The following is a 24,395-nucleotide window of genomic DNA, read 5'->3' on the forward strand; positions in this document are numbered from 1 at the left end:
ATGGCCCTTTCTTTGCCCTGGTGTGAAGCCAAACAAACCAAAATGTTGGAGTTTAGAGCAGAGAAAGTTTTACTGCGGGGCCATGCAAGGAGAACGGAGCGGGGGCGCTCATGCCCCCCCAAATTCCGAACTCCTCGAAGGCTTTCAGCAAAGCACTTTTATAGGCCAGGTGAGAGAGGGGAGTCACAGGGCATGTGATCAATTCTCTGGTCGGTTGGTGTCACAGAGGTCACCATTATCAATCCTTAGGCACCAGAAGGCCCCTGGGCTACGAGCTCATGATCCTCAAGTAGTTAATTTCTTCCATTCGGTCTTGGGTTTTAGCATCTGAAAAATTCAGGAAATATGCCTGAGATACTGTTATCTGGGTACTTCAGAGAAGAGCTACAGCAGAAGATATGGAGGAGGGGTCTGTCCTGGGAAAGCCCCATAGGGTCCTGCTTGGTTCCAATGGCAGCCCTGCCCTACCAAACCACCACCGGCTTTGCCAAGCCAGGGCCCCCGTTGATCCACATAGGCCATCAGCGGTTCACTCCTCCCCCGCATCCAGCACCCGTTTCCTACCTGATCTGCTTGGTCCGGCTCAGTTTCCAAGAAAAGACGGCTATGATGGAGATGAGGCAGCCAGCCAGCACGAAGGTGGGTCCCTGGGGCAGCTCTCCTGTGAAGGAGGCGGGGAGGCAGCTGGGCTGGACTTCCGTTAGGCCAGGCCAGGGTAGGCATGGCTGTGTCAGGGCACCTTCCCTGCTCTTGGCACCTCCCACTGACCTACTCAGAAGCGCCAGCTTCCCCTCTGGAAACCAAGGGGCCCTCTCACCTGGGGGCACCAGCGTGAAGGGAGTGTGCTGGACGCTGATGTTGTTTTCAGCCTGGCACCGGAACCAGGCCGATGTCTGGTTCAGTGGGAAGGAGAAGTTGGCTGGCTGCCCAGGGTTCCGAGTCTGCTGCATGTGGATGTGCCCGTTCCTCCTGACCAGTCTGTAGGTGATGGGTGGGCTGCCCGAGGATGCCTGGCAGAACACCTCTACCCTGAGGCCTGACCCCCTGTCCAACAGGGTGAAGTCAGCTTGCAGCTGGGACACCGGCTCTGGCAGGGTGGAGAAGGGAGCACAGGTGTGGTTGGGAGACTTTCATGCCCTCTCCCTAGCCAATTCCCTCAGTACACATGCCTAATGAGCCTAGCAGCCTAACTGATTGATTGCTCCTCCAGGCAGCCTTCTGGATTACTCCCTCCGCCTCACGTCTGAGCTTCTACCCTACTTGCGGTGTATACCATACAATTTCATGCATGTATTTGGTTTTATTTTCATGTGGTATATTCTGGGTTGCCAGACTTAGCAGCTAAAAATACCCAGTTAATTTTGAATTCAGATTAACAATGAATAAAATTTAGGCAGTCTCTTAAAGATGAGACAGTCCAAAGAGGAAGAAGGAAACCAATGTTTATCAAGCACCTTAAGAAAAATGCTGGTTTGGCAATTCCTCAAAAAATTAAAGAATTACCATATGACCCAGCAATTCCACTCCTAGCTATATACCAGAAGAATTGAAAACAGGGACGCTAACAGATACTTGTACACACATGTTCACAGCAGCACTATTCACAACAGCCAAAAGGTGGAAACAGCCCAGATGTCCATCAATGGATGATGGATAAACAAAATGTGGTCCATCCATATGACGGAAGAGTATTCATCCATAAAAAGGAATGAAGCACTGACACCTGCTACAACATGTATGAACCTTAAAAACATTATGCTGGGGCTTCCCTGGTGGCACAGTGGTTGAGAATCTGCCTGCTAATGCAGGGGACACGGGTTCAAGCCCTGGTCTGGGAAGATTCCACATGCCGCGGAGCAACTAGGCCCGTGAGCCACAACTACTGAGCCTGCACGTCTGGAGCCTGTGCTCCACAACGAGAGGCCGCGATAGTGAGAGGCCCGCGCACCGCGATGAAAAGTGGCCCCCACTTGCCACAACTAGAGAAAGCCCTCACGCAGAAACGAAGACCCAACACAGCCAAAAATAAAATAAATAAATAAATAAATAAAATTTAAAAACAAGAAAAACACATTATGCTGAATGAAATACGTCAGACACAAAAGGCCACATATTGTATGATTCTATTCATGTGAAATACCCAGAATTTTTTTTTTTTTTTTGCGGTACGCGGGCCTCTCACTGCTGTGGCCTCTCCCGTTGCGGAGCACAGGCTCCGGATGCGCAGACACAGCGGCCATGGCTCACGGGCCCAGCCGCTCCGCAGCATGTGGGATCTTCCCAGACCAGGGCACGAACCCGTGTCCCCTGCATCGGCAGGCGGACTCTCAACCACTGCGCCACCAGGGAAGCCCTACCCAGAATTTTTTAAATCCCCAGAGAATTCCCTGGTGGTCCAGTGCTTAGGACTCTGCACTTTCACTGCAGGGGTCACGGGTTCGATCCCTGGTCGAGGAACTAAGATCCCACATGCTTCGCAGTGTGGCAAAATAATAAAAAAATAAAATAAAAAATCCCCAGAGACAGAAAGCAGATTGGTAGTTAGTAGGGGCTGGGAGACGGGCAACGAGGAGTGACTGCTTGATGCATATGGGGTTTCCTTTTGGGAAATGTGAATGGACCAAATGCTACTGAATTATCACTTTAAAATGGTTACCTTTGTGTTATGTGAATTTCACCTCAATTTTTTAAAGAAAAGAAAAAGGAAACTGCTGCGGGAAAAGTCTACCTCTTGGGTTTAGACTCTTTCTGCTCAGAACATTACTATAAATTGAAATCAGGACATGAGTAGGAAGCACGGAGAAATATGGAGCACCGGGTGGGAGGACTGACACTGGCTTCAACTTTTAGAGTCAACAGTTTTGTCCCCTGCTGCAGGGGCCAGGCGCTCTGTTGGTCCTGCCTATCACCGCATCCCTGGCCAGAAAGTTACTATCTGTTGGCTGAACGAAGCAGTTGCTCTCAGGTTGCACGCTGAAGCGTGGCATCCGCTCCTTGCAGGGACCTCCTTATGTGATAAAGGGGCAAACCTTGAGTCCTGTGGCCCCAGCGTTCCTTGAGGACACCCTGGAGCTGGGGATTTCCTCCCATGATGGGGACAAGTAAAGTACAGAGTGGGCCAGGCACCCAATGAGCTGGCCCAGCGTTCAGGCCTGATACTGGGCAGTGGCCTGGAGACATCTAGGGCCTGTCCACCTTCCGAGGTCAGAGATTTCCTCATCCAGTCCTGCTCTAGGTACCTTTGCCATAAGCATTTCTGCCATATGCATCTTTGCCGCAGGCATTTCTACTGCCAACATTTTCACTGCAAAACTAATTGGCCTTCCAATGCGGAAGTCCCGGAACTGATACCTCTCTTAAGGAAGGAAGAAATTTTAGTAAACAAGAAAAAGTGGGGACTTCCCTGGTGGCGCAGTGGTTAAGAACCTGCCTGCCAATGCAAGGGACACGGGTTCGAGCCCTGATCAGGGAAGATCCCACGTGCCGCGGAGCAACTGAGCCCGTGAGCCACAACTACTGAGCCCGCGTGCCACAACTACTGAAGCCCACGTGCCTAGAGCCCGTGCTCCGCGACAAGAGAAGCCACGGCAATCAGAAGCCTGCACACTGCAATGAAGAGTAGCCCCTGATCGCTGCAACTAGAGAAAGCCTGCATGCAGCAGCAAGGGCCCAACGCAGCCAAAAATAAATAAATATAAATAAATTTAAAGAAAAGAAAAAGTGTGATGCAGAACGAGAAGATGAATCAACAGGCAAAAAAAAAAAAGGGGGGGGATAAAATCCTATGAACGAAAGACTTGGAAGACAAGTGATTTAGATACAACCCACAAAATAAAATCAGTTATTTGTGCAGTATTGCCATGAATCTACACACATTTAAATATATTAATATATTTTCGATTTCATAATAAAGTCTTTAATTTTTCAATTCATTTTTCATGTTTCCTTATGTCCTTTTAGATGTCCCTCTTTTGTTAATTTTTTTATATTCATACGGTGAAATTGCCTTCTGGCCAATTAATTAGTTATGTGGTGACAATGCCTATGGCATAGATGCCGTGGGCTGCAGGGGTGGTGGCCAGGCTTCTGCTCCCAGACAGGTCAACATCTGGTTCAAAGGGACAGTCAGAAGGCAGGGGGCAGGTGGGTATGACCCAGACCATGAGAGATGTTACAGTGGAGGGATCCTAAACTTGGAGAGGTTGGATGGAAGTAGAGAAACAGGCCGCTTAGGAAAGGCAGGACTTCAGAAGAACCGGGAGACCAGATGCTCACAGCACCCAGAGGACTCTCCTCCCTGGACCCAGGACCAAGACCCACTCTGCAGCCACTCCCAGCAGGCATGCATCCATCCAAACCGTCTCTCTGCTTGGGAGTAATTTTTCTGTTTTGTAGGCAGATCCTGGAGTCGATTTTGATGTAGAAAACATCTGTAAGATCTTCCTATTGGTCTGATCTTGCCCACACTGAATTCTCCAAGACAGCGATCGCGATTAAACAAAGATGCCTCCTGAATGGGGGCTTGGGAGAGAAGTCTGAATGATTCGTGGTGGGCACTTACCTGCCTTTTCAAGGAGAGTGTGTAGCGGGGGATGCTTGGGCCGGGGGTGGGGTAGAGAGAAGGGTGTATGAAATCTAAATATCATATACCTCATTCCTCATCCCTGCCCTGCCAGGCACACTGGCTCCGGAAATGCTGCGATCAGAAAACTGCTCACTGAGCAGAGAACTGGAAGAAACTAGAATACGATGTATTTCAGAGACATTTCCTAGGAATCCTAAAGTTTCTGACTGCTAAGCGTATTTCCTTCTCAACCAGGGGTGATTTTGCCTCCAGGGGACCTTTGTGTCTAGAGACATTTTTGTTTGTTGCCAGTGGGGGGTGAGGTGCTCCTGGCATGTAGTTGGGAAGAGGCCAGGGCAGTCGCTAAACATCGCACGATGCACAGGGCAGCCCCCATAACAGAATTATCCAGACCCAGTGGCAGTAGTGTCAAGGCTGAGAAACTGGTCTAGACAACTAGCAGTGGCTTTGCAGAATCAGGATTCTCTCCCCGCCCACGGCTGCTCAGACACCGCAAATCTTTTCTCATCGGCGCCTCTTTCTAAACTTCGAGAGAACCCCCATTTTCTTCATACTATTTGTTTTTCAAATACTCCTTCACGCAAAATCTTTGAAGTTAAGTAAAGCTCTATCTAGAGTTTAATCTACTCTCCAGGGCACCAGTTTGCAAACTGCTACCAACAACTTTGTCAACGTGACTCTGGGGCCCAACGGTCAACGGCTCTTGGGGCCAAAATCTTCCTCCCTGGGGAAATGCGGGTCCAGGCTTCAGGGTGATGACACTTTTGCTCCCTTCACTGTGGGGAAAGGACCTTGACTTAACAAAAATGGAAAGAAAAAGCTGGCCCACCTTCATTTCCATTTCGATGGCCATTAATAGAAGCCTGATTTACATAAGTTCACAGACAGGAGCCACTTTCTTTTTTAGTGCTCTACAGGGTAGAGCATTCACTTTTTATTCTAACAAGACTTGTGTGGATCTTTCCTTTTGATTATTTAGTTTATGCATCTAGCCCACCCATAACCAGTGGTCTATCATTTAATTACAAATTCATCATCTGTGTCTGAACATTTGAAGATAGGATGGCACACTCAGAATTTGATGAAGTGACAAGGACACCCTGGGAACCAGAAGCTGAGCCAGGCCAGGGCTGGGGTGATCTAATGGCTGTGCAGAGCCTCCCACTGTCGCTAAAGAAAGAGCGAGCGGCTTAGGGCTGTGCCCAGGCCGGGGCAGTGGGCTGCCACCCAGCTGGGCTCGGAGGCTCTTCAGGATCACCCCTACCTCTCCCTACCTTGTTTCTGTGATAAACCAGAAGCTTGGAGATTGGAGTCCCAACCCTGGAGGCCCAATTCATTAGACCTGAGCTCGGGCCCAGGGATCTGATGAGGGTTGAACAAACAGCCCATCTGTTGAGAGTTGAATTGTGTCCTCCAAAAAAGAAGACGTATTCAAGCCTTAACCCTAGGTACTTGTGAATGGGACCTTATTTGGAAATGGGGTCCTTACAGATGGACTTCAGTAACCCGTGCTGGATTAGGGTGGGCCCTAAAGAGAAGAGACAAAGACACACACACACACAGGCCATGTAAAGACAGAGGCAGAGTTTGGAGTGATGCTGTCACAAGCCAGGGAACGCCAAGGACTACCACAGCCCGCCGGTGAGGCTTCAGATGAAGCCTCCAGAACCAGGAGAGAAACAATTGCTGTGTGGTACTTCGTTAGAGCAGCCCCAGGAAACTAGCACAGCCCTCTTACAAGTGAAGCGGGTTTCAGGAGTGGGGGGGAGGGGACAGTTATCAAGATTCCTTTGTATGCACTCTGAATCTGTCCTTCAACCGGCCGCGCCCCAGCCCCCCACCCCGAACACTGTCTTCTTTCATGGCAGCCCCACGGGAGACCCCAGGCTCCCAGGTCACCCTCATCTTCCTGCCCCACGTTTTCTAGGGCTCTGCAAGTCCCCCTTTACGTCCCACCTCCCCCTGCGCCCTCTGGAAGGCTGGTAGGCTCAGTTGGCACCAAATCCCATAACCCTCAGCTTTCCTCTCACATCTCACCTTCTACACCTAATGGAAACCAGCCTCCCCTCCCCCGCGCAGTGCCTGCACCAGTGGTATCTCAGGTGGCGGGCGGTCCTCATCGCCTTCCCAACACTGGCCTGGGATGGCGAGGGCGGGCATCCTCTTGCTATTCCTGGACCACTCTCCCTCCTCCCTCCCTAAACAGCAGCCTTGAGCCTCATGTCTTCAGACACTGCACCCTGCCCCTCTGGGTTACAATTACCTAGAAATGCCCACCATCCCTTGAAGATTCTTGTGCCTGGTTCCTGCTACACTCAATACTGCACTTGCCATGATTCTTGGGGATTTCAAAACATACAGAGAAACGTTCCAAAATCTTAACACCCAGGCCCAACCTCTTGTTCCCATTACTAGTAATCAGTTGTAAGGCTGCCCTTGACTTCGCCAGTTCCCAGTTGCTCAGACCAAAAACCCCCGAGTCATCTTCCACAGCTCTGTCTTTCCCATCCCATCCCATCCACCAGCAAAGGCCTTCAGAATATACCTTGACCACCTTGCCAGGCCTCCTGGCTATCACCCAGTCTCTCCTCTGGATCCCGGGAACAGTCTAAAGGCTCTCTGGGATTCTACCCTTCATCCCCATCCCATCTCTTCTCAACACAGCAGCCAAAATGACCCCAGGAAGAGTAAATCAGGTCAAGCCTTCTGCTGCAAACCCTCCCATTGCTATGCCCACAGGGCCCCCCCTACTCAAGTCTGCTCCCCCCCGCTCATCCAACACTCCCCTGCCCCTGCTTCCTGTGCTCTGGCCACGCAGGCCCTTGTTCAGGCACATCCTGCTCTACCACCTCCTTCGTGTCCTTGCTGGTGTCCCCTTCTCAGTGATGACTTCCTAGTAGATGGTGCCCTCCCTCCCCACCCCCAACCCATGTTCCCCTCCCCTCTTCCCTGCTTGCTGTTCTCTGGGACCTATCATGTTCTAGCACGCTGTAGAATGTGCTTATTTTTATTATCATCTGTCCCTCCGGCCCCACTAGAATGTAAGCTACGTGAGGGCAGGGATCTCTGTTTTGTTTCTGCACCTTGTATATATCCATCCTGGGGCCTCAAGCACCACCTGGCGCCAAACAGATGCTCAACCAGTAATTACTGAATGATTGGATAAATGAATGAATGAATGAATGAATGAATGATTTGTCAGTCGGTTCCTTAGGAGTTTAGTTAGCAGGACTTGCTGGGCAAGAGTCTGAGCAGAAGTCAGGGGCCGGAGGGGGGCGGACCGGCCCTGCCCAAGTACTTCCCGGAGACCCAGAGGCCAGGGCCCAGCACTGTTCTCCTTTTAGCGGAAACACCATGATGTGTTTGTTTTTAAAGCAAATAAGGAAATGATAGTTCAGCCCTTGCCACGCTCAAGTGAGGCCCACCGTTAAGTGGAATAGAGGCGGCTGCAGCTGCAGCCCTGAGACCAGGAAAGGTACAGGTGCAGACGAGACCAGAGGAGAGGCAGCCGCCCTTGCAGAGATGTGGAGAGGAGGAGGTGACTGACCACCTTGACTTTAAGGGTCACAGGGCCGGAAGTGGGGGCAGGGGAGAGGAGAAGGAAGGGGAGTGGAAAGGTTGAGGCGGCAAAAGCTGAGGAGGGGGCGCTTCCCTGGTGGCGCAGTGGTTGAGAGTCCGCCTGCCGATGCAGGGGACACGGGTTCGTGCCCTGGTCCGGGAAGGTCCCACATGCCGTGGAGCGGCTGGGCCCGTGAGCCATGGCCGCTGAGCCTGCGCGTCCGGAGCCTCTGCTCCGCAACGGGACAGGCCACAACCGTGAGAGGCCCGCGCACCACAAAAAAAAAAAAAAAAAAAAAGCTGAGGAGAGACGGCCACCAGGAGCATCCCCTCTCACTGGCTCTTACACCAGGTGGCTGGTGGAGAGAGGGGCCCTGACACCTTCCTGCTGCCTCTGAGAGTCAGGCAGTTTCCCCTTTGCTGGACCTCGGGGAGGGGTGAGTTGGGGGAGCCTGGACTTCCTCATTCTCTCACTCACCCTCCTCCTGGGCCAAGGCACCCCACCAGAATGCCCCCAGCCTGCCCTGGGGTCACCCACCCCAAGGGGCTTCTGCTACAGATCAGGCACTCAGGTAGAGTGATTGGGGTACACCTGCCCGGGGACACGCCCTCTGCCCACCTCCGCTGGTAATACCCTCCCCCCCCCCCCCCGCCACACACACACAGCCCAAGGGGAAGCCAAGCACTTTCCTTGCCCCGCGTCACTCTCCCCACGTCCGTCTGTTGTCCCGCCCACTCCCACCTCCTGCAGAGCCTCTTCTCCAGCCCTCCAGGGCCCTGCAGGGGTTGAGGCTGAGGTCCAGAACCGTCCAGTGGTCTAGCAGCAGATGCCACTCACTCGCAACACCCTTCCCCTGGCCGGCCAAGGCCTCTACCGTGGGTGGGGCCTCTGACTCCAGGGTCCCCATCTGGGGGTACTCCGCCCTCCAGCATGCTGGGAAACTCACCTTTCTCCTGCTTCGAGGAGCTGCTGGTGGCTGTAAGAGAGGGGAGGGCGGTTAGGAGAGCCCAGGGTGGAGGGGAGGCCAGAGCCCACCCAGAGAGCCTCGTCCTGAGCCCAGAAGGAGGCCCAGGACTCCACAAGTACCTCCACTCACAGAAGCTCTTTGGAGCCCGGAGCATTTCGTATCATCAGCCCATTCTGCAGATGAGTAAAGAGTGGGCCCAGAATGGTGAAGCAATAATTGGCTGGTCTGAGACTCAAGCCTAAACCTTCCCCTCTCTGTCCTGTGCTTCCAGAGGTGTCTGGGCCTTTGGGCCCCACCTCTCCTGTGCTCCCTAGACCCCTGGACCCTGAGTCTGCCACCTCAAGGCCCTGGCAGTGGCCCCCTCCCACGATGTCCCTGGGCAGCTCACCTAGCGCAGCCAAGCAGAGCAGCAGCAGGACTCTCATGCCTCTGCCGCGTGGGGCCCTCAGCCAGGCGAGCAAGAGCTTCCTTGAGCGAGGCCACCTCCACACCAGAGCCTCTGGGTGCTCCCTGGGTGGGTGCGTGACTGCAGCGGGGAGATAACCCGGATGCCACAGCGCCCCAGGGCTGGGCCCGGGACAGCGACTCTCCCCACACCCCCAGGGAGTTAGGAGGGGCCTGGAGCCAAACCAGGGCTCACAGTCGCCACCACTGCCGAGCTGTAGGACCCCAGCGTAGAAGATGTCCATGTCCTCACCCTGGAGTATGTTATGGTAGCTAGCAAGGGGGAATTAAGCTTGCTAAGCCGCTGATTTTGAGATGAGGGGATTATCCCAGATTATCGAGGTGGGCCTGATGTAATCATGAGGGTCCTTCTGAAGAACTGGTGGGTTGGACCCCTCAGGGCTGGGGGCTCAGGGCAGAGAGAAGAGAGGGAGCAGGTAAGGTGGGACAAGGACCCATCCAATCCCACAGAGGCTTTTTTTTTTAAATGAATGAAGTGACTTTATTGAAACACTCCCTGTTTATACACTGACACAGCTGCATGCGTTTTTCTCCTGCTATGGCTGAACGTGGAGCTTTGATTTGTACACAGGTGCCTTCCTCAGGGAAGATGTCCCGCCCCCAGGGAACAATTTGCTTCCTGTGCAGGCTCTTCTCTCCTACAGAGCCTCACAGGTCAGTGGCACTCACACCCCCCAGCACAGCCCAGGAACGGGCACCTGACCCAAGGAAGGCCAGTTACAGCCCTGCCCTGGGGCCCCTAGGCCCGGCTCACGGGCACCCACTGAGGCCTGGGCGTGTTGGGAAGCTGGTCTGGGGGGATGACCCTGCCCAAGCCTGGGCACAGTGTCCTGGAGCTCCCCTGAGGACTAGCTTTGTCTGTCACCTCGGTGGTCCCTTCTCCTCAGTGGGCAAGAATCAGCATCTGTCCCTTGCCACCCAGAGTCCTGACTTGTACCCCTGGGGATGTGCTCTGGGGACCCACCTACCTCTCTGCATTTGGGCAAAAGCTAATCTTCTCTTAGTTTTCCTAGCGAAATTCCCTTCCAGAAAGCCTGTTCTCACTCTGCCGGGAGGGGTGCATGGAAGGAATTGACGGCTGAAGGCAGTCAGACAGGCCCCCTCAGCTGCGGGCAATCTGTTGCCTGAAGTCCCAGAAGCTCGAGGTTTTTCCTCTACGTTGTGCTCAGGGCTTCTGATTTGAGGTGAGGCAGCTCATGAGAAGCCTCCCCCTTTTATCGGTGTGTCCGGGGAGCCAGAGTTAGAGCAGAGAACGGTGGGTGGACTCGAGGGACAATTCCCCCAGGCCTTGGTGGGACCGGGGGCATCTTTACTGCCTCACCCCGACTACCCCTCTCCAGCCATCACCTGTGTGCCCCATCAAATGAGGGCTGTTTCTCTGGGCTGTTCTGCGCCTCTTCTCCACAGGCTGCAGGTGTGACAGCACTGAGTATGTTGCCCCAGGTGAGCCCAGGTCACCTAGATGGGAGTGGAGTCAGGGTGTCCTCAAAGCTCTCCTGTCACCCACTAGACTGACATTTCGTGATTTCTGCCCACCGAGGGCCAGTCTCCTCTATGATAAATGGCCTTACCAGCACCTCCTTGCGTCACTTTCCTGGGAGGGTCCCCTGGGTGGGAATCTGTGCTGGGCTGCCTTGGCCAGAGTAGCTGGGAGCCCTCTCAGGGCTGGGTGGGGAGTCCAGGACCACCCCCCACCCCAAGGTGGAGGCACTGGGGCTCCTGCCCTCCTGCACCTGCACTGGGCTCTTGCACCTGGAGAGACCCTGGCTTCACTTACTGCAATAACCCCATGGGCCTCTCCCTGCCCACGTGTGTCTTCTTCGTTACTGGTAGAGGCTCAACATTACCCGATCCCCGGGCTCTCCAAGCCCAGCCACAGGTGTGCCGGTTCCGCCTTCACTCTGGTTGTCTTCGTGGGCCCCAGAGCCCAGTCTAGAGGCCTCAGTCCCAGTTTCCGCAGCTCAGGCCCGCCTGGCCCGTCTCTACACCTTGGCTCAGGCCATTCCTCTGCCTTCATCTCCCGAGTCCTCCCTCCCCCAAGGCCCCGCTAGTCGCCCACTCCACAAAACCCTCCTGCTGACTGTGATGGCTCCCCCCTGAGCCCCAGGTTGCCTTGCTGGGCCGGCACGGTCACAGGGCCATCAGGGTCCCTTCCCATCTCTTCCACTTTGCTCCTTTAGGCCAATGACCATGTTGTAATAGGGCCTCAACTGCTCTCCCAGGAAGGACACTATATAAGTAACTGCTCATTCAGTCCTCACAACCACGCAGAGGAGGGTGGTGTCATCCCCAGGTTTTGGTTAAGCAAAGTGAGGCCCCGAGTTTGAGTTCTTCAAGGTCCCAAAGCTTGTCCCCCTCACATCCGGTGATGCACTTGGCTGGTTCTCTGAAGGCACGTGAAGGTGATGAGAAGGACCTGGATGCCTCATTGCTGCAGGTTCTCCCACTTCACACCCAACAGCATCACCCACGGGGGCTCATTAAACCACATCGCTGGGCTCCACCCTTAGAGGAGGTGGGGTGGGGCCTGAGAACTGGCTTTTCTAACAAGTTCCCAGGTGATGTTGGTGCTGCTGGTCGGGGACCACACGTTGACCCTAAGCTGCTAATTAACAACGTGTGTCGCCTTCTTTGGGGCCAGGCTGTTTGCCCTCCCCAAGCTGAGCACGTAGCTCCCCGTGTCTCCCGCGTCTCATCACCAGCCCCAGAACAGGGCCTGGCACTTGTTGACAGGCGGATGGGTCATGTGATGCTGGGTGAGTGAGAGAGAGGGACAGCGACAGGAGGAGCTGAACCAGCCAAGACTCCAATGACCACGTGAAGCCCCTGGACTGAGGGCGCCGGGCCAGAGCCGCCCAGATGCCGTGTCCAGGCTGGGAATCCAGCCAGGCGCTGGCCTTCTGCTGCTGGAAGTAGAGCCTCATCAAGCACGTCCTGGGGTTTCTCCTGACCTTCCCTCCTGAGGGCTCTTTAGGCCAGCAATCCTCAACCCTGGCTGCCAGTGAGAGTCACCTGGGAGCTTTAGAAAGTCCAGATGCCTGGCTGCTGGCTGCACCTGGATCAATTACATCAGAATCGCTGGCACAGGGCCAGCATCTGACAGGGCTTCTCAGGAGTTCTCCGAGGCTGAGAACCACAGATTGAGAACCTCTGCAGCCTCGGCACCGGAGGCTTGGGAATCTTGGACGCAGCCCTGCCTTCTTGGGCAGCGGGCTCCGCTACCTCCCGGGGCCCACACTCGGAGCGTCTCATGATGCAGGTCAGATCTGAGCTCTGCCCCTTGCTGACTCATAACGTCTGTGGGTCTCAGTGGTCTCACACGTGAAGGAGGAATTACAGGAGGTTGTGTAGGGTGCCTGCAGTCAGAGCACAGTTAGCCCCCACTGTTTGCTCTCCCTGCGGCCAGGCCTTCCCCTTCCCGCAGGTGGAGGTCTCTGAACTTTTATGATGGTACTACCCAGGGTAAACAATTCCTGAGCACTGCCAACGGATGTGTATTTATAAACTGCATTCATGGGTTATTATACTAACATATTATGCATATTATAAAACATTCAACAAAAATAGAAACTTTTAAGGATTGAGAAAAAAATATAAATACAAGTTCCCATATTTTCTGATTGATGCCCTTAGGTGTATGCACCCCACCTTGGGGCACCCTGCTGGAGGGCCCACTGAGAGAGTCGGTGGTCACCAGGGGTCACGAGCGTGGGGCGAGGGGGCAGGAAGTGGGGAGCTGCACACGGGGCCCTGGGGAAGCTCCGGGCGGTGGTGGGGGTCGGTGCTACAGCTCCGAACCGTTGGGGAAGCGGCATCTACGGGCGGGGACCCGGACACCGCGCAACCCGGCGGGATCCTCAAGGGAGGGCTCCGGCCTGGGGGCCCTGGGTCCCGGGGAGCCCGGGCACGGGAATCCGGGGCAGAAGGATCTCGGGCGCGAACCTCGGGAGTGAGGGGACTCAGGCCCCAGAGAGTCGCCGGAGCCCGGCTCCGGCAGCAGCCGCGACAGGTCATCCACCAGGTGCCACTTCTCCTGCACTTGCTGGGGCGGAAGCGGGGAGCGAGCGGCCGATTTACGAGCGGCGCCACCTCTCACCAGCTGCCGCGGGAGAAGCGGCCGACCTCGCAGTAGCAGCTCCGAGGCCCCGCCCTACCAGTTTCCCCCTCCCCGCCCCCGCTACGGCCCCGCCCCACCAATCTCCCGCCCTATCCCTAGACCTCGCCCCGCCGGGCCAGAGACCACGCCCCTCCCGATCCCGCCCCAGCCCAAGGCCTCGCCTCGTCAGGTCCCGCCCCAGCCTGGCCAGAGACCACGCCCCCACCAGAGTTTCACCTCCTACCTCAGCCCAAGCCCACACTCCCGTTAAACCGGGTCCCCAAGCCTAGAGTCACATTCCTGTTGCCTGGTTCCCGGCCGGAGGCACCGGTTCCCTCCCTCCACCTTCCCCGCTTTTATCCGCGGCCTGAGGACACACTCCCGACAGGGTCTTGCCCGCAGTCCGGGACCCCTCCCCAGTCCGGCGGACACTCACCCACACCAGTTGCTTCCGGAGCCCCCGGATGGCCCTCGCGCTGGCCTGGGACTGGGAGACGCACACGGTCAGGACAAGGCTTTGGATAGACGGGGATGCTAGGTCAGTCAGCCCTCTACTTCCTCCTTCCCCACCCCAGTCTCTTAAAAAACACCTCCCGGGGTCTTCTCTCTTCCAGGTTCCTAGACACCACTTTCTCTCTCCTCTTCTTCCTCCCACTGGTCGCTCAGCCCCTCTCCTCTAAACGGCAGTAAGAATAACAGCCGCGGCAGGCCCACAGCGTGTCTGCACCAGGCAACGTGCTTCCCCAGTGGTCACCTAAAGTGCCCGCTTTACAGGTGAGGGCCTTCAGGGGCTGCCCAGGGGCACAGGGCAACCCCCAGGCCACTTGTCCTTGGGCCCCTGGCTCCCTGCGACCTTGGGCTCTCCTTGTCTGGCCCCCAGATCCCATGGGACTGGCTGGGGGTGCCCCCTCCCTCGGCCCCTGCTGCCCTGAAAGGCACCTGAGCAGGATGAGGAGGGGGAAGCTGAAGGCGTGGGAGCCCAGGTAGTGGAGGATGCGCTGGCTAGCGGGTGGGAGCCGGAGGGCCACCACCTCTGGGACCACCTGCCAGGGGGCTGAGTAGTTGGTGAAGAGGCCACAGTCCCAGGAGGAACGGATGCTGGGGAGAGACCAAAGGAGGGCCGGTGTCAGTGCCCGGGTGACGAGCTGCTGGCCCGGCAGCCTCAGCCCCTGTGCTCCCCTCACCTGCTGACCACATAGACCAGGGGCCCAGCGGCCAGGAGCAGGCCCAGGATGAGCACCAGCTGGAAGAAGAAGATGGAGCTGGAGGCGCGGAACGGCCGAGGGGACGCCCTGGAGTTCCTCAGCAGGGTGTACTAGGGAGCGAGCAAGGACACAGGGGCCGTCAGCGTCAGCGCAGTGTGCAGATGGGAGGTGCCCGGCGGGGCAGCAGCAGGAGGTGCCTACACAGGTGCGGCCCTGCTCCCTCCCAGCCCCTGAGCCCTCACCTTCTTGATGTAGAAGGTGAGGAAGATGAAGATACTGTTGAGCAGGGGCAGCAGGGGGCAGTAGAAGAGGCCCATCCAGGTGACCGTCTGTCCCTCCACGATGTCCAGCACGTTCTTGGGCAGTAGGAACTCCTCCCGGTCCAGCCAGGCCCAGAACCGGCCCGAGAACCGATCCACCAGCAGCCTGGGGGAGGGGAATGCACAAGTACCCACCACCCAGAAGTGTGTGGACCTCGTTGGTCCTGGCTGGGGACCATAACACACTCACATGGAAACATGCATGTAGAACTGCTCACCCCTGGCTGTGCCACTGGCAACCCCCAGACATGCCCACTCCACCCCTGTAGTGTCCCCACGTGGCTCACCTCCTAGGCAGGCTGACAAGGAAGGTGAAGGCCACCGTGAGGAGGAAGTTGAAGATGCTCAGTTTGTACAGCTCCTCCCCCACCGAGTTCTCCCAGCACTGGTCAGAGGGGGCATCTGTCACTACCCTCGGTCCCCAACCGCCCCTCACCCACCCGTTGGGGACTCTGTGGTCTAGGAGCCTTGCCTGGAGTCTGATATGATGCTAAGTTAAAACCCGGGCCTGGAATAAGATTTGAGCAGACAAAGCCCACAGTCTGGGCGGCCTCTCTGCACAGCGCAGAATGTGATGTGAATGGCGCCCCCTGGAGGCGACTGCTGGGTGGGCAACTCTGCCCACAGCCTCTCACAAAGGTGAGACCCTGAGAAGGACGAGGAGATCAAAGAGGTGGGGCTTTGCAGAGGACAGGAGTGACAGGCCCTGATGGAGTCACCGGCCACCTGGTAGTCACATGCGTTGTAGCCGTAGGACTCACAGCTGGTCTTGTTTCTGCCGATGCACAGCACAGTCTGGCCCAGCGAGAAGGAGAACATTCCCAGGCTGGCCAGCTTCAGCACCACACACCTGGGGGTTAGGGGAGGGGGTGGGGGCTGTGTCAGGGGAGGAGCCCAGGTACATGGCACATCTACTCGGGACACAGGTGTGGCTGACATCTGCATGAGCTCAAGTCTCTCCCGGGCCCAGCCCCCTCGAAACCCAGAGCCCAGCCTCCTTCCAAACTGCTCCATCCGTGGCAATGTTTCCCAAAGTGCGTTCCCTAGAATCTTGGTCTCCAGATGATTCACAGGAGAAAGGTTCTCTTTACATCAGTTTGGGAAACACGGCACAGTCCAGCCATCCTCCCCCCACACCCAGCTTGGAGATTCACAGGCACATACGTGCTTTTATATCATTAATGCAGGTGAGATCTCTCTTCTAAGGCCTATTAATGCCCTAGTCCATTTACACTGTCCATATATCACAAACACGTGCATGCATACTCCTGAATAATATGTAACTGGATCACACAGGTAGGGTGGCCTAACCCCAAACGATTGCCTGCACATTATATCAAAGTGTGGACTTTCTTTTTTTTTTTACTTTTTGTCCGTACTCCGCGACATGTGGGATCTTAGTGCCCCGACCAGGGATCGAACCCGCGTCCCCTGCATTGGAAGCACGGAGTCTTAACCACTGGACCGCCAGGGAAGTCCCATGCAGCGTGGACTTTCAAGGCTGATGCACGGACAGAGCCTGGCTGGGAACAGTGGTTCTTGTGTTGAGGAAGGCAGGGGTGGGTGGGGGCTTATTTTTATCTTTCATCCTTTTGAACATTTTGAATTTTTTTTTTTTACCATGTGCACGTGCTATTACCCATTCCAAAAATAAAATTTCAAACCAAACACGATCTACCTCGGAGGTACGCAGAATGGGATCCGGACAGCTTCTGTGCCAGGGAAGCCCAAGGAAAAGCAGACCCTGCCAAGTGAGGGGTGGGTGGCAGATGGAAAGAGAACCTGGGCTGGAGCTGGTGTGTGTGGGGGGTCCTGTGGGTGGGTGGGTCCAAGGCAGGACCCGAGTCCTGGGAGAGGAGACAGAGCAGAGCCTGGGGGCGGAGGACGGCTTGAGTTTGAACCTGTACCCAGCAGGCATGGGGAGCCTCCCTTGGCCAAGGCGCTTGACCCTTTCAAACCTCAGTGTCCTCATCTATCCAGTGGCAATGAGGATGGTCCTAACTTCACAGGTCACGTGAGGGTGTCAAGGTGAGGGGTGTAAACCCTCGGGGCACATGGGAGGGAGCTGTGTTCCTAGGTGGGTGACTGTGGTACCTGACGTGCCCTGGCAAAAACAGTCACTGGCTTACTTTGGATGGTGGGGACTGGAGAACCTTAGACTGGGGCCCCCCAGACTGTGTGTGGGAGCAGCTGCCTGCCTTCCCTTGTACGGGACCCCTGATGCCAGGTGATAACCAAGACAGGCAGCAGGACACAGCCCTTCCATGCCCTCCACCTTCCGTCCCACCTGTCACCCCCCAGGTGTCACTCACCAGATAAGGGTGAGGTTGACCTCAGTGTTGGGAGGGTAGTTTTCCAGCTGGACCAGGAAAACAAACAGCAGGGGACCCAGAAAGTTGACCAGGGCGATGACCCCAGGGGGCAGGTACTGGAGCAGCAGAAACAGGGACTCCTGTGGGGAAAAGCGGATAAGGGGGTGCCGCGGGTTGGAGGGCCCCCAGCGGCTCCCCCATCCCCTACGACCCCCTCAAGTGTAACTCTGGTGCAGGCCCGGAATCTGGAAGCCCACGGATTATTCCCAGTGGCAGCATGGCAGCAGGGGGTATCCACAGGTAGAGCTTGTCTGACTTGGTTATGACCTTGGGCAAATTGCTTTAACCTCTGTGAGCCTCGGTTTCCTCTTCTGCAAAGTGGGACCATCCCGTCTCCTCCCCCAGGTCTGGCCAGGATTAAATAAATGCATGTCAGTCGCCTGGCACCTCCTTGTTGTCCTGCGAGTACTTGGTGGCCCAGAAGATAGCACTGATGGCCCCAGCCACCAGGAGCCCGATGAGGATGTTGACCCACAGGTAGGTGAGCAGGTGGCAGGCCCTCTGAGCCCGGGTCTGATGCTGCATCATCAGCAAGTGACGCCCCTCCTCCAGCTCCACCTGTCATGGGGGCAGGGGCACAGGCGGGTTAGGGCTGGCCCAGGTGGAAGGGGAGGGGGCTGGCAAACAGCCCCAGGTCAGTGTGCATGGGGAGAAAGGCTGCCAGGCTCTAGGCAAGGTTGGGGTGACGCTGAGGCGGGGACACACGGGCTGGTTTTACCTAGAGGACCCCCAGAGTACCGTGCAGGTGAGTGCTCACACCCAGACACGGCACAGCCCCCGCCTCCAGCTGGAAAACCGTGTGTGCACACACACACACACAGACACGCTCCCACACTCAAGCCACACACTCATACAGTCTCACGTGCTCTCACACTCATTCACACTCACATCTCACACTCATGCACGTCCTGACACGCACCTTGAACTCGTTGCTGATCTCATGCTTCTTGATGTTGGCTGCCTCCTGCCCCTGGATGCAGAAGTCCCAGGAAGAGAAGACCTTGGCGCTGAGAGGTGACCTGTAGTCCTGGCCCAGGAACATCTTCTGTGGCAGCCCCTTCACCATCCTGGAGGGGGCAGGAGGCCAGGGCTCAGCCTCGGCTCGGCTCTGATCTGGGGTGGGAAGTCCCAGGCAGCCCCAGGTGCAGCCTTTGGCCTCGGCCTGGGTGGGGGGGTGGGGACACAGGAGCGGTGGCCCCGCTCCTGAGGTCTGCAGCTGGGGATGCAGAGTTCCGGCCCTGGAACCTCCATTGGCAGGGACTCCCTGCCAGCTTGGGGGTACCACGCCAAGGAAGGGTGATCAGGGAAGACCCCCTGGAAAGGGGTGGAGGCAGGGGCCCTGCTCTCACCGCCGTAGAATCTCACAAAAGCAGAGGAGCAGGCAGGCCAGCGGGCTCAGGAGGTAGGCCAGGCGGATGCTGTACATTGAGCTGCTCTCAGGCCCCGCTCGGTACGCGCCGTAAAAGAGATAGGTGTTGTTGAAGGCCTGGGGATGTCAGACGATGACACCTGAGCCAGGCTGTGTGCCAACTGTTTTCTTGCTGTTAACACATTAGCCCTCACAGTAACCCCATCAGGTAGGGAATAAGAGTATCCCCATTTCACAGAGGCTCAGAAGGGTTGGGCAACTTGCCTAAGGACACACAGCTTGGAAGAAGAGCCAGGACTGGAACACGGGAGCCTGCATGGTAACCACCCAGTGGCTTCCAGGGATGAGGGTAGGGTGGTGCTTATCCCAGAATCCTAGACACTTTTTCCCTTCTTGTCCTTCAAACCCCCACCCCAGCTGGGCTCTGAGGGCCGTGGGCACATGTCCATGGGCCTGGGCTGTGCACAGTGGCCTCAGCCTCTCTCTGACCCCACTACTGACCCAGCCAGCCTGTTTGTGGAGGACCGTCTCCCTAGAAGCCAACGTGCCCTTGGAGGAGTGAGGGTCCTCTTAGACTGGGGTTCCCTGAGGCTAGATCACCAGGTCCCCCAGCCTCTCTGGTCCACAGCCAGTACAGACCCACTCACCCTGCCGGTTAAAACATTCCAAAGTAGATTGTTGAACTTGGGAACACCAGTCTGGGGTTGGTGGCCACCAGGACACTGGAGGGCTGTCGAGGAGGGAGAGGGGTCCAATAGGGAAGGGTCCCCAAGGCATAGGTGAGACTCTGCCCCTCTCACTCCATAGCCTCCAACCTCAGAAGGCCTAAGCAGGGTCCTGAGGGCATGTCAGGAGGCCTGTCATGCAAAAGGCGAGATCGAGTAGAGCCTCAGGGCTGGACCCAAGCAGGACGATGCCCAGGGTTTGGGCACAGAGGTTTGGGGCTGTCCCAGTGGACCAGGCCCCCCAGGGTTCAGGTGGGCTCGGGGGGCACTGTTCCCTCCATGGGCCAGGCACTCACTGAAGTTCAGAGCAGGTCCTCTGTCAGGGGGGCGGAGCCAGGTCAGGGGCAGCAGGACGAAGCTGGTGGTCAGAAGTAGGGTCAGCAGGTTAAGCAGCAGCAGGAAGCGAAGAAAGATGAAGTAGGACTGGATTCCGGTGCCAAAGAGGCCTGCGGGGAACAGCAGGTGGGTCAGGAGGCGCCGAGCCGTGGGCCCAGCTGATAATCTGAGGGCTGTGGGGTGTGGGTGACTAGCCTCACAGGGACCTCAGTGTAAGGGCCAGTTCTGGAGGCTGGCCTAGCAGTACCTCTAACAGCCACCAGGGGTGCCATCATCCATAAAGGTTTGAAGGGTGGCTCTGGGGGCAGAGGGGATGTGTGAGGAAGGCGGGGTGGGTTGGTGGGGGTGGAGGGGTGCAATGGCAAGGGGGATAATGCCCTCCTCTGGTTTCTAAACTAGACATTGAGACTCCAGAGATGGGAGGCAGGAGGTGGGGATTGGGGTTCGGGTCCTACCCCCGATCTCGTAGAGAGCCCCCTCCCAGAGCCCACAGCCCCGGGCCAGCCGCCGTGCTGCCTCCCCCAGGCGCCGTCCTGCAGTCTGCTGCCTGTGACGCCACTGTTGCCAGCATGAGGTCTTCACCCCCTCGGGCTCCCGCAGCTGCCTGGGATGGAGTGGTGATGAGAGGGGTCCCTGAGTCACCCAGCATGCCCACCTGGCCAGGCAGAGCAGTGCCCTGGGCCAGGGAGTCTTCCCACTGCTGGTGATTTCCACCCCCCCATCCAACAGGTGCATCCTCTCCCCACCCCCACTGCTCCTCCTCCGCTGTGTTCAGCAGGGTGCCCGGGCACCCACCGGATGAAGCCCTTGTCCACCATGGCGTAGGGCAGCACCCGCAGAGGTTCCTGGGAGGAGCACAGCCGCTCCATCTCCTGCTCCCACAGCTCCTCGCCCGCCGGCTCAGGTTCTGGCTCCCCTGGGGCCTGCACCGACCACTGCCTCAGCATCTCTGTGATGGGGTTGAAGTTGGGGTTGTAACGCTCCCCCTCCTGGGAGAGGATGCTGTTGGAGGAGATCTGGCTCAGTCTCCAGCCACATCTCAAAGCAACGTATGGCCTCAGTTTCCCCATCTGTCAAACGGGGAGAAAGATCCAAAGGGCTCGGAAAGGTGGGACGTCACAAACAAAGCCAAGGCCAGGTGTAGCCACAGTTAAGTGCGGTGGGGCCCAAGGCCCCCTCTGCCCCACCGCAACCGGTTACCAGTGGCCGCAGCCCTTCCCCATCGCCCTCTGGCAAGGGACAATTCCATCTGCCGATTCTCCCAATGGGAAGACCTCCCTGCCGCAAACCCCAGCAGTTTCCTGGATTCAGCATCCTGCAACACCTCGAATCTGGACGTGCTGGGACCTCCTCTGTCTTCTACCTGGTGGTCCAGATCCCGGGGCTGGGTCCACCCCGGCACCCCATGGAACACAGATGGGGAAGCGTGGCTACAGCCCCGGCCGTGGGAAAGGGAGGAAGGAAGGGACCCCTCTGCCCCTCAGCGGCGGTTCTCACCCCTTCCCCGCCAGCTGCCAGCAGCTCCTCGGCCTCAGTTCTCTCTTCCACCCCCTCACGATCCCCCCTCCCCCCACTCTGCACCCAGCTCACCTGGGGACAAGGAACCAAGAGACCGTCCTCCGACTGGCTCCCGCCACTCCCGGCGGGGCTGCGAGAGAGCCGAGGGGAGGGGTCACATAACAGGAACCCCAGCACCCCGAGCCGTCGCCTCCCCGCACCCCTCTCTCCCCCGCCTCCGGCAGTTCCTCCGCGCTCCACTGAGGCCCGCACTTCCTGAGGGGGCACGGGGCGCCGGCGGGCAGGTGAGCGGCGCTGCGCGTGCGCGCTGGGCGGGGGTCGGGCCCCTCCCCTCCCCACGGGGTACCCGCGGCGTCTGGGCCTAAGGTCTGACCCTGCGTGGCTGCGGTCGGCGGGGCGTGGGCCCCGCCCCTTATCCGCCGGTAGCTCCGGCTCTGCTCGGCTCAGGGGGCGCGATACTGCAATAACTCAGGGGGTGGGTCCGACCACTCAGGGCTGCTCGATTTTCAGAGGCCCTAGGCGTTATTTCTCAACTTCCCGCCTCCGTCTTTAGCACTTAAGCCGAAGCGGCCCAGCGCCTGGCTTATAGGAAGCGCTCAGGATCCCGCTGCACTCATGCCCCGCCCCGGCGAGTTGTCTCGACCCTTTCTCTCTCTTGGGACCGCCTGGGGGGCCCCGCGGTCCTGTCCTCTCCTTCTCCCTCTCCGCCTCCTTGAGGGCCCCCCCTCATCCCTAAAGAGCCCCAGTGGTTTTTCTGCCTCCCCGCCTGCTTCCCCTCCTGGTTTTCCAGACTCCCCCCGACCCCCCGCCCCGCGCCCCATGCCAGGCCCAGGCTGGGTGCTGGTGCTGGGCACACAGTGAGCATAGAGATAGAGACGGAGCGGGAGAGGGGGAACGGACTGGCAAATGTACATGTCAATAGGAAGTGGCACATGCTCCAACAGGGTTCAATCCCAGAAGGCTCCCCAGAGGAGATGACTTTTAAGTTGTGCCTGGGATCATGCAAGTAAAACGTGGCTGGAGCATGGGTGTGCAGGGCAGGGAGTAGTGTTGGGGGAGAGGCGGGGGGCTGGGCAGAGCTAGTTCTCCAGGCTGAGGTGCCTGTACCAAGATCCATCCTGAGGTAATAACTCTCTATTTGGGCATCCTGGCTTGGCCCACTTGTCCTCCCCTCCAGGAGGGCCCTCTCCTTCCTTTCTGCCTTCCAGCTCACTTTCACCCTGCCCTCCTCTCAAGGCTTCTCCCAACCAGAAATGGCTCCCACCACTGTCCAAATCCCACCCTTTTCTCAAACCCAAGGGTGACTCTCCTCTGGCCTGCCGGGCATTTTCGAGGTCAGGTTTCTAGGTAGAGCTCCCAGGTGGACAAGACTCACACCCTGGCCGATGACACCCTGGAGGCTGACTGACCTCTCGGCCCGTTTTCTCATCTGTGAGCTAGGGTCATCAGTGCCCCCCTCCCTGGCTTGTGGGGAATAACGGAGCAAACAGCAATGGGGACAGCCCCTAAGTGTGCCTCCCCTCCTCCCCACCTAGCACACAGGAAGTGTGCCGGAACTCTGCTGGAGAAACCACGCCCACATCGGGAGGGCGGAGATAACCCCGGGTTCTACCAGCCAGCTTGGGGCAGTTGTCGCAGGAGGCTGTGCTGGAGGAAGGGGTTACCCAGTCTGGTCCTGCAACGCCCGCCGTATACGTGTGGCTTTGCCGCATCGTGTTATTTTGATAATCGCCCTGGGAAGTGGACGGGTCTGGAATCATTGTCCCCATTTGAAACTTGGGGAAACTGAGTCCCACAGAAATTGGCTTCAACCGGAGACTGGAACACTTCCAGACACTCGCCGCCTTCATCTTGTTCAGACCTCAGGGTGGGGTGAGAGGAGGGGTCGAAAGCTGGTGGGGAGAGGACACAGTCGCCGAGGGCTCGACGGGGAGGGGAAGCAGGAGGAGCGGGGCGCGCCCCCCCCGCAGGGTCACGTGACTTGTCCGAGCCCCGTCGCCACGTGGGCCGGGGCTGGGCGGAGCAGCACTCTGGCCCCGCCAGGCCTGATAAGGTCACAGGTCGTCCCAGGGCTCTTGGCCGCTCCCTCCCTCTGAACTCACCACCCCTCCCGCAGCTGGTGGAGCCCAGACACAGTTCCCGGCGGCCCTCGCGGGGGACAGGTGAGCCGCGCGCCGGGCCCCTCCTCCCCAGCGCCTCCCAGCTCAGTGCCGGGATGCGGGTGCCGTGTCGTGGGTGGGGGCCGCAGTTCTGGGGCTTGGGGACGGCGCCCTCGTCCTCCTAGCCCCATCCAGTTCCCCTGCGGCTACCAGCTCCACCCCCTCCGAATTCCTTTGGGCCTCTGGGGCCACTGAGCACTGAGTTTCCTCCTCGGGTTCTCTTGGATCTCCCTGAGTTCACTCCCTGAGTTGACTCTCTCAGGGGCGTCCGGGCGGGGGACGTGAAGATCTCAGCTCACCCCAACAGGCAGGTGGCGGGCGTCAGGGCGGTGGTGTGTGTCTCTCGGGATGGGAAAGGGTGGGGAGGCCGGGTTTGCAGGTGGGTACCACTGGCGGAAAGTGGGCGTGTGGGAGACTGGCAGATGAGGGGTCCAGGGTCTCTCGGAGTTGCTGCCTTCCCTCGGCTCAGAGGCTGGGCTGCGGCTCTGACTGGACAGTAGCTGCTCCCAGAGGACTGGCTTCTGGCTGGGGTGGGGTTTCTGGAAACGGGCCCCACCCTGCCCCTCCCTACCTGGCTCACGGCTCAGGAATGGTGCACCCTGGAAACTCCTGCCCGACTTGTCCCTGCCTGGGCAAGGGTGCCAGGGTGTTGGGTACCCGCTGGGCGGAAGTCTTGGGCAGTGCCCAGATGCCAGTGCCCAGGTGAGCCCCCATCCCCC

At 57.8% G+C, this 24,395-nt stretch overlaps 2 protein-coding genes across 2 annotated transcripts; both read right to left on the reverse strand.

Annotated features, from left to right (window-relative positions):
• Positions 1–63: 63 nt before the first annotated feature.
• On the reverse strand, positions 64–9,800 carry LOC307067875 (protein IL-40; the record flags this gene model as incomplete). Its single annotated transcript, XM_079725507.1, has 6 exons — positions 64–327; positions 565–661; positions 818–1,087; positions 9,091–9,120; positions 9,500–9,637; positions 9,752–9,800. 6 exons carry the CDS (start codon positions 9,798–9,800, stop codon positions 321–323), a joined length of 591 nt encoding a protein of 196 aa, XP_079581633.1. The 3' UTR covers positions 64–320.
• Positions 9,801–13,188: 3,388 nt separating this feature from the next.
• On the reverse strand, positions 13,189–24,076 carry TMC8 (transmembrane channel like 8). The gene is made up of 16 exons (XM_079725822.1): positions 23,976–24,076; positions 20,795–20,948; positions 20,455–20,603; positions 19,960–20,109; positions 19,586–19,668; positions 18,919–19,055; positions 18,489–18,636; positions 17,957–18,127; positions 17,510–17,649; positions 15,924–16,047; positions 15,485–15,582; positions 15,120–15,303; positions 14,857–14,987; positions 14,612–14,770; positions 14,109–14,187; positions 13,189–13,618 (listed from the first exon to the last, which is right to left on the reverse strand). The coding sequence occupies exons 2-16, from the start codon at positions 20,944–20,946 to the stop codon at positions 13,361–13,363; spliced, it is 2,163 nt and encodes a 720-aa protein (XP_079581948.1). The 5' UTR covers positions 20,947–20,948; positions 23,976–24,076; the 3' UTR covers positions 13,189–13,360.
• Between the last annotated feature and the right edge of the window lie 319 nt (positions 24,077–24,395).

The sequence above is a fragment of the Hyperoodon ampullatus genome (genome assembly GCF_949752795.1).
Source record: "Hyperoodon ampullatus genome assembly, chromosome: 19".
In the NCBI taxonomy this organism is placed as follows: domain Eukaryota; kingdom Metazoa; phylum Chordata; class Mammalia; order Artiodactyla; family Ziphiidae; genus Hyperoodon; species Hyperoodon ampullatus.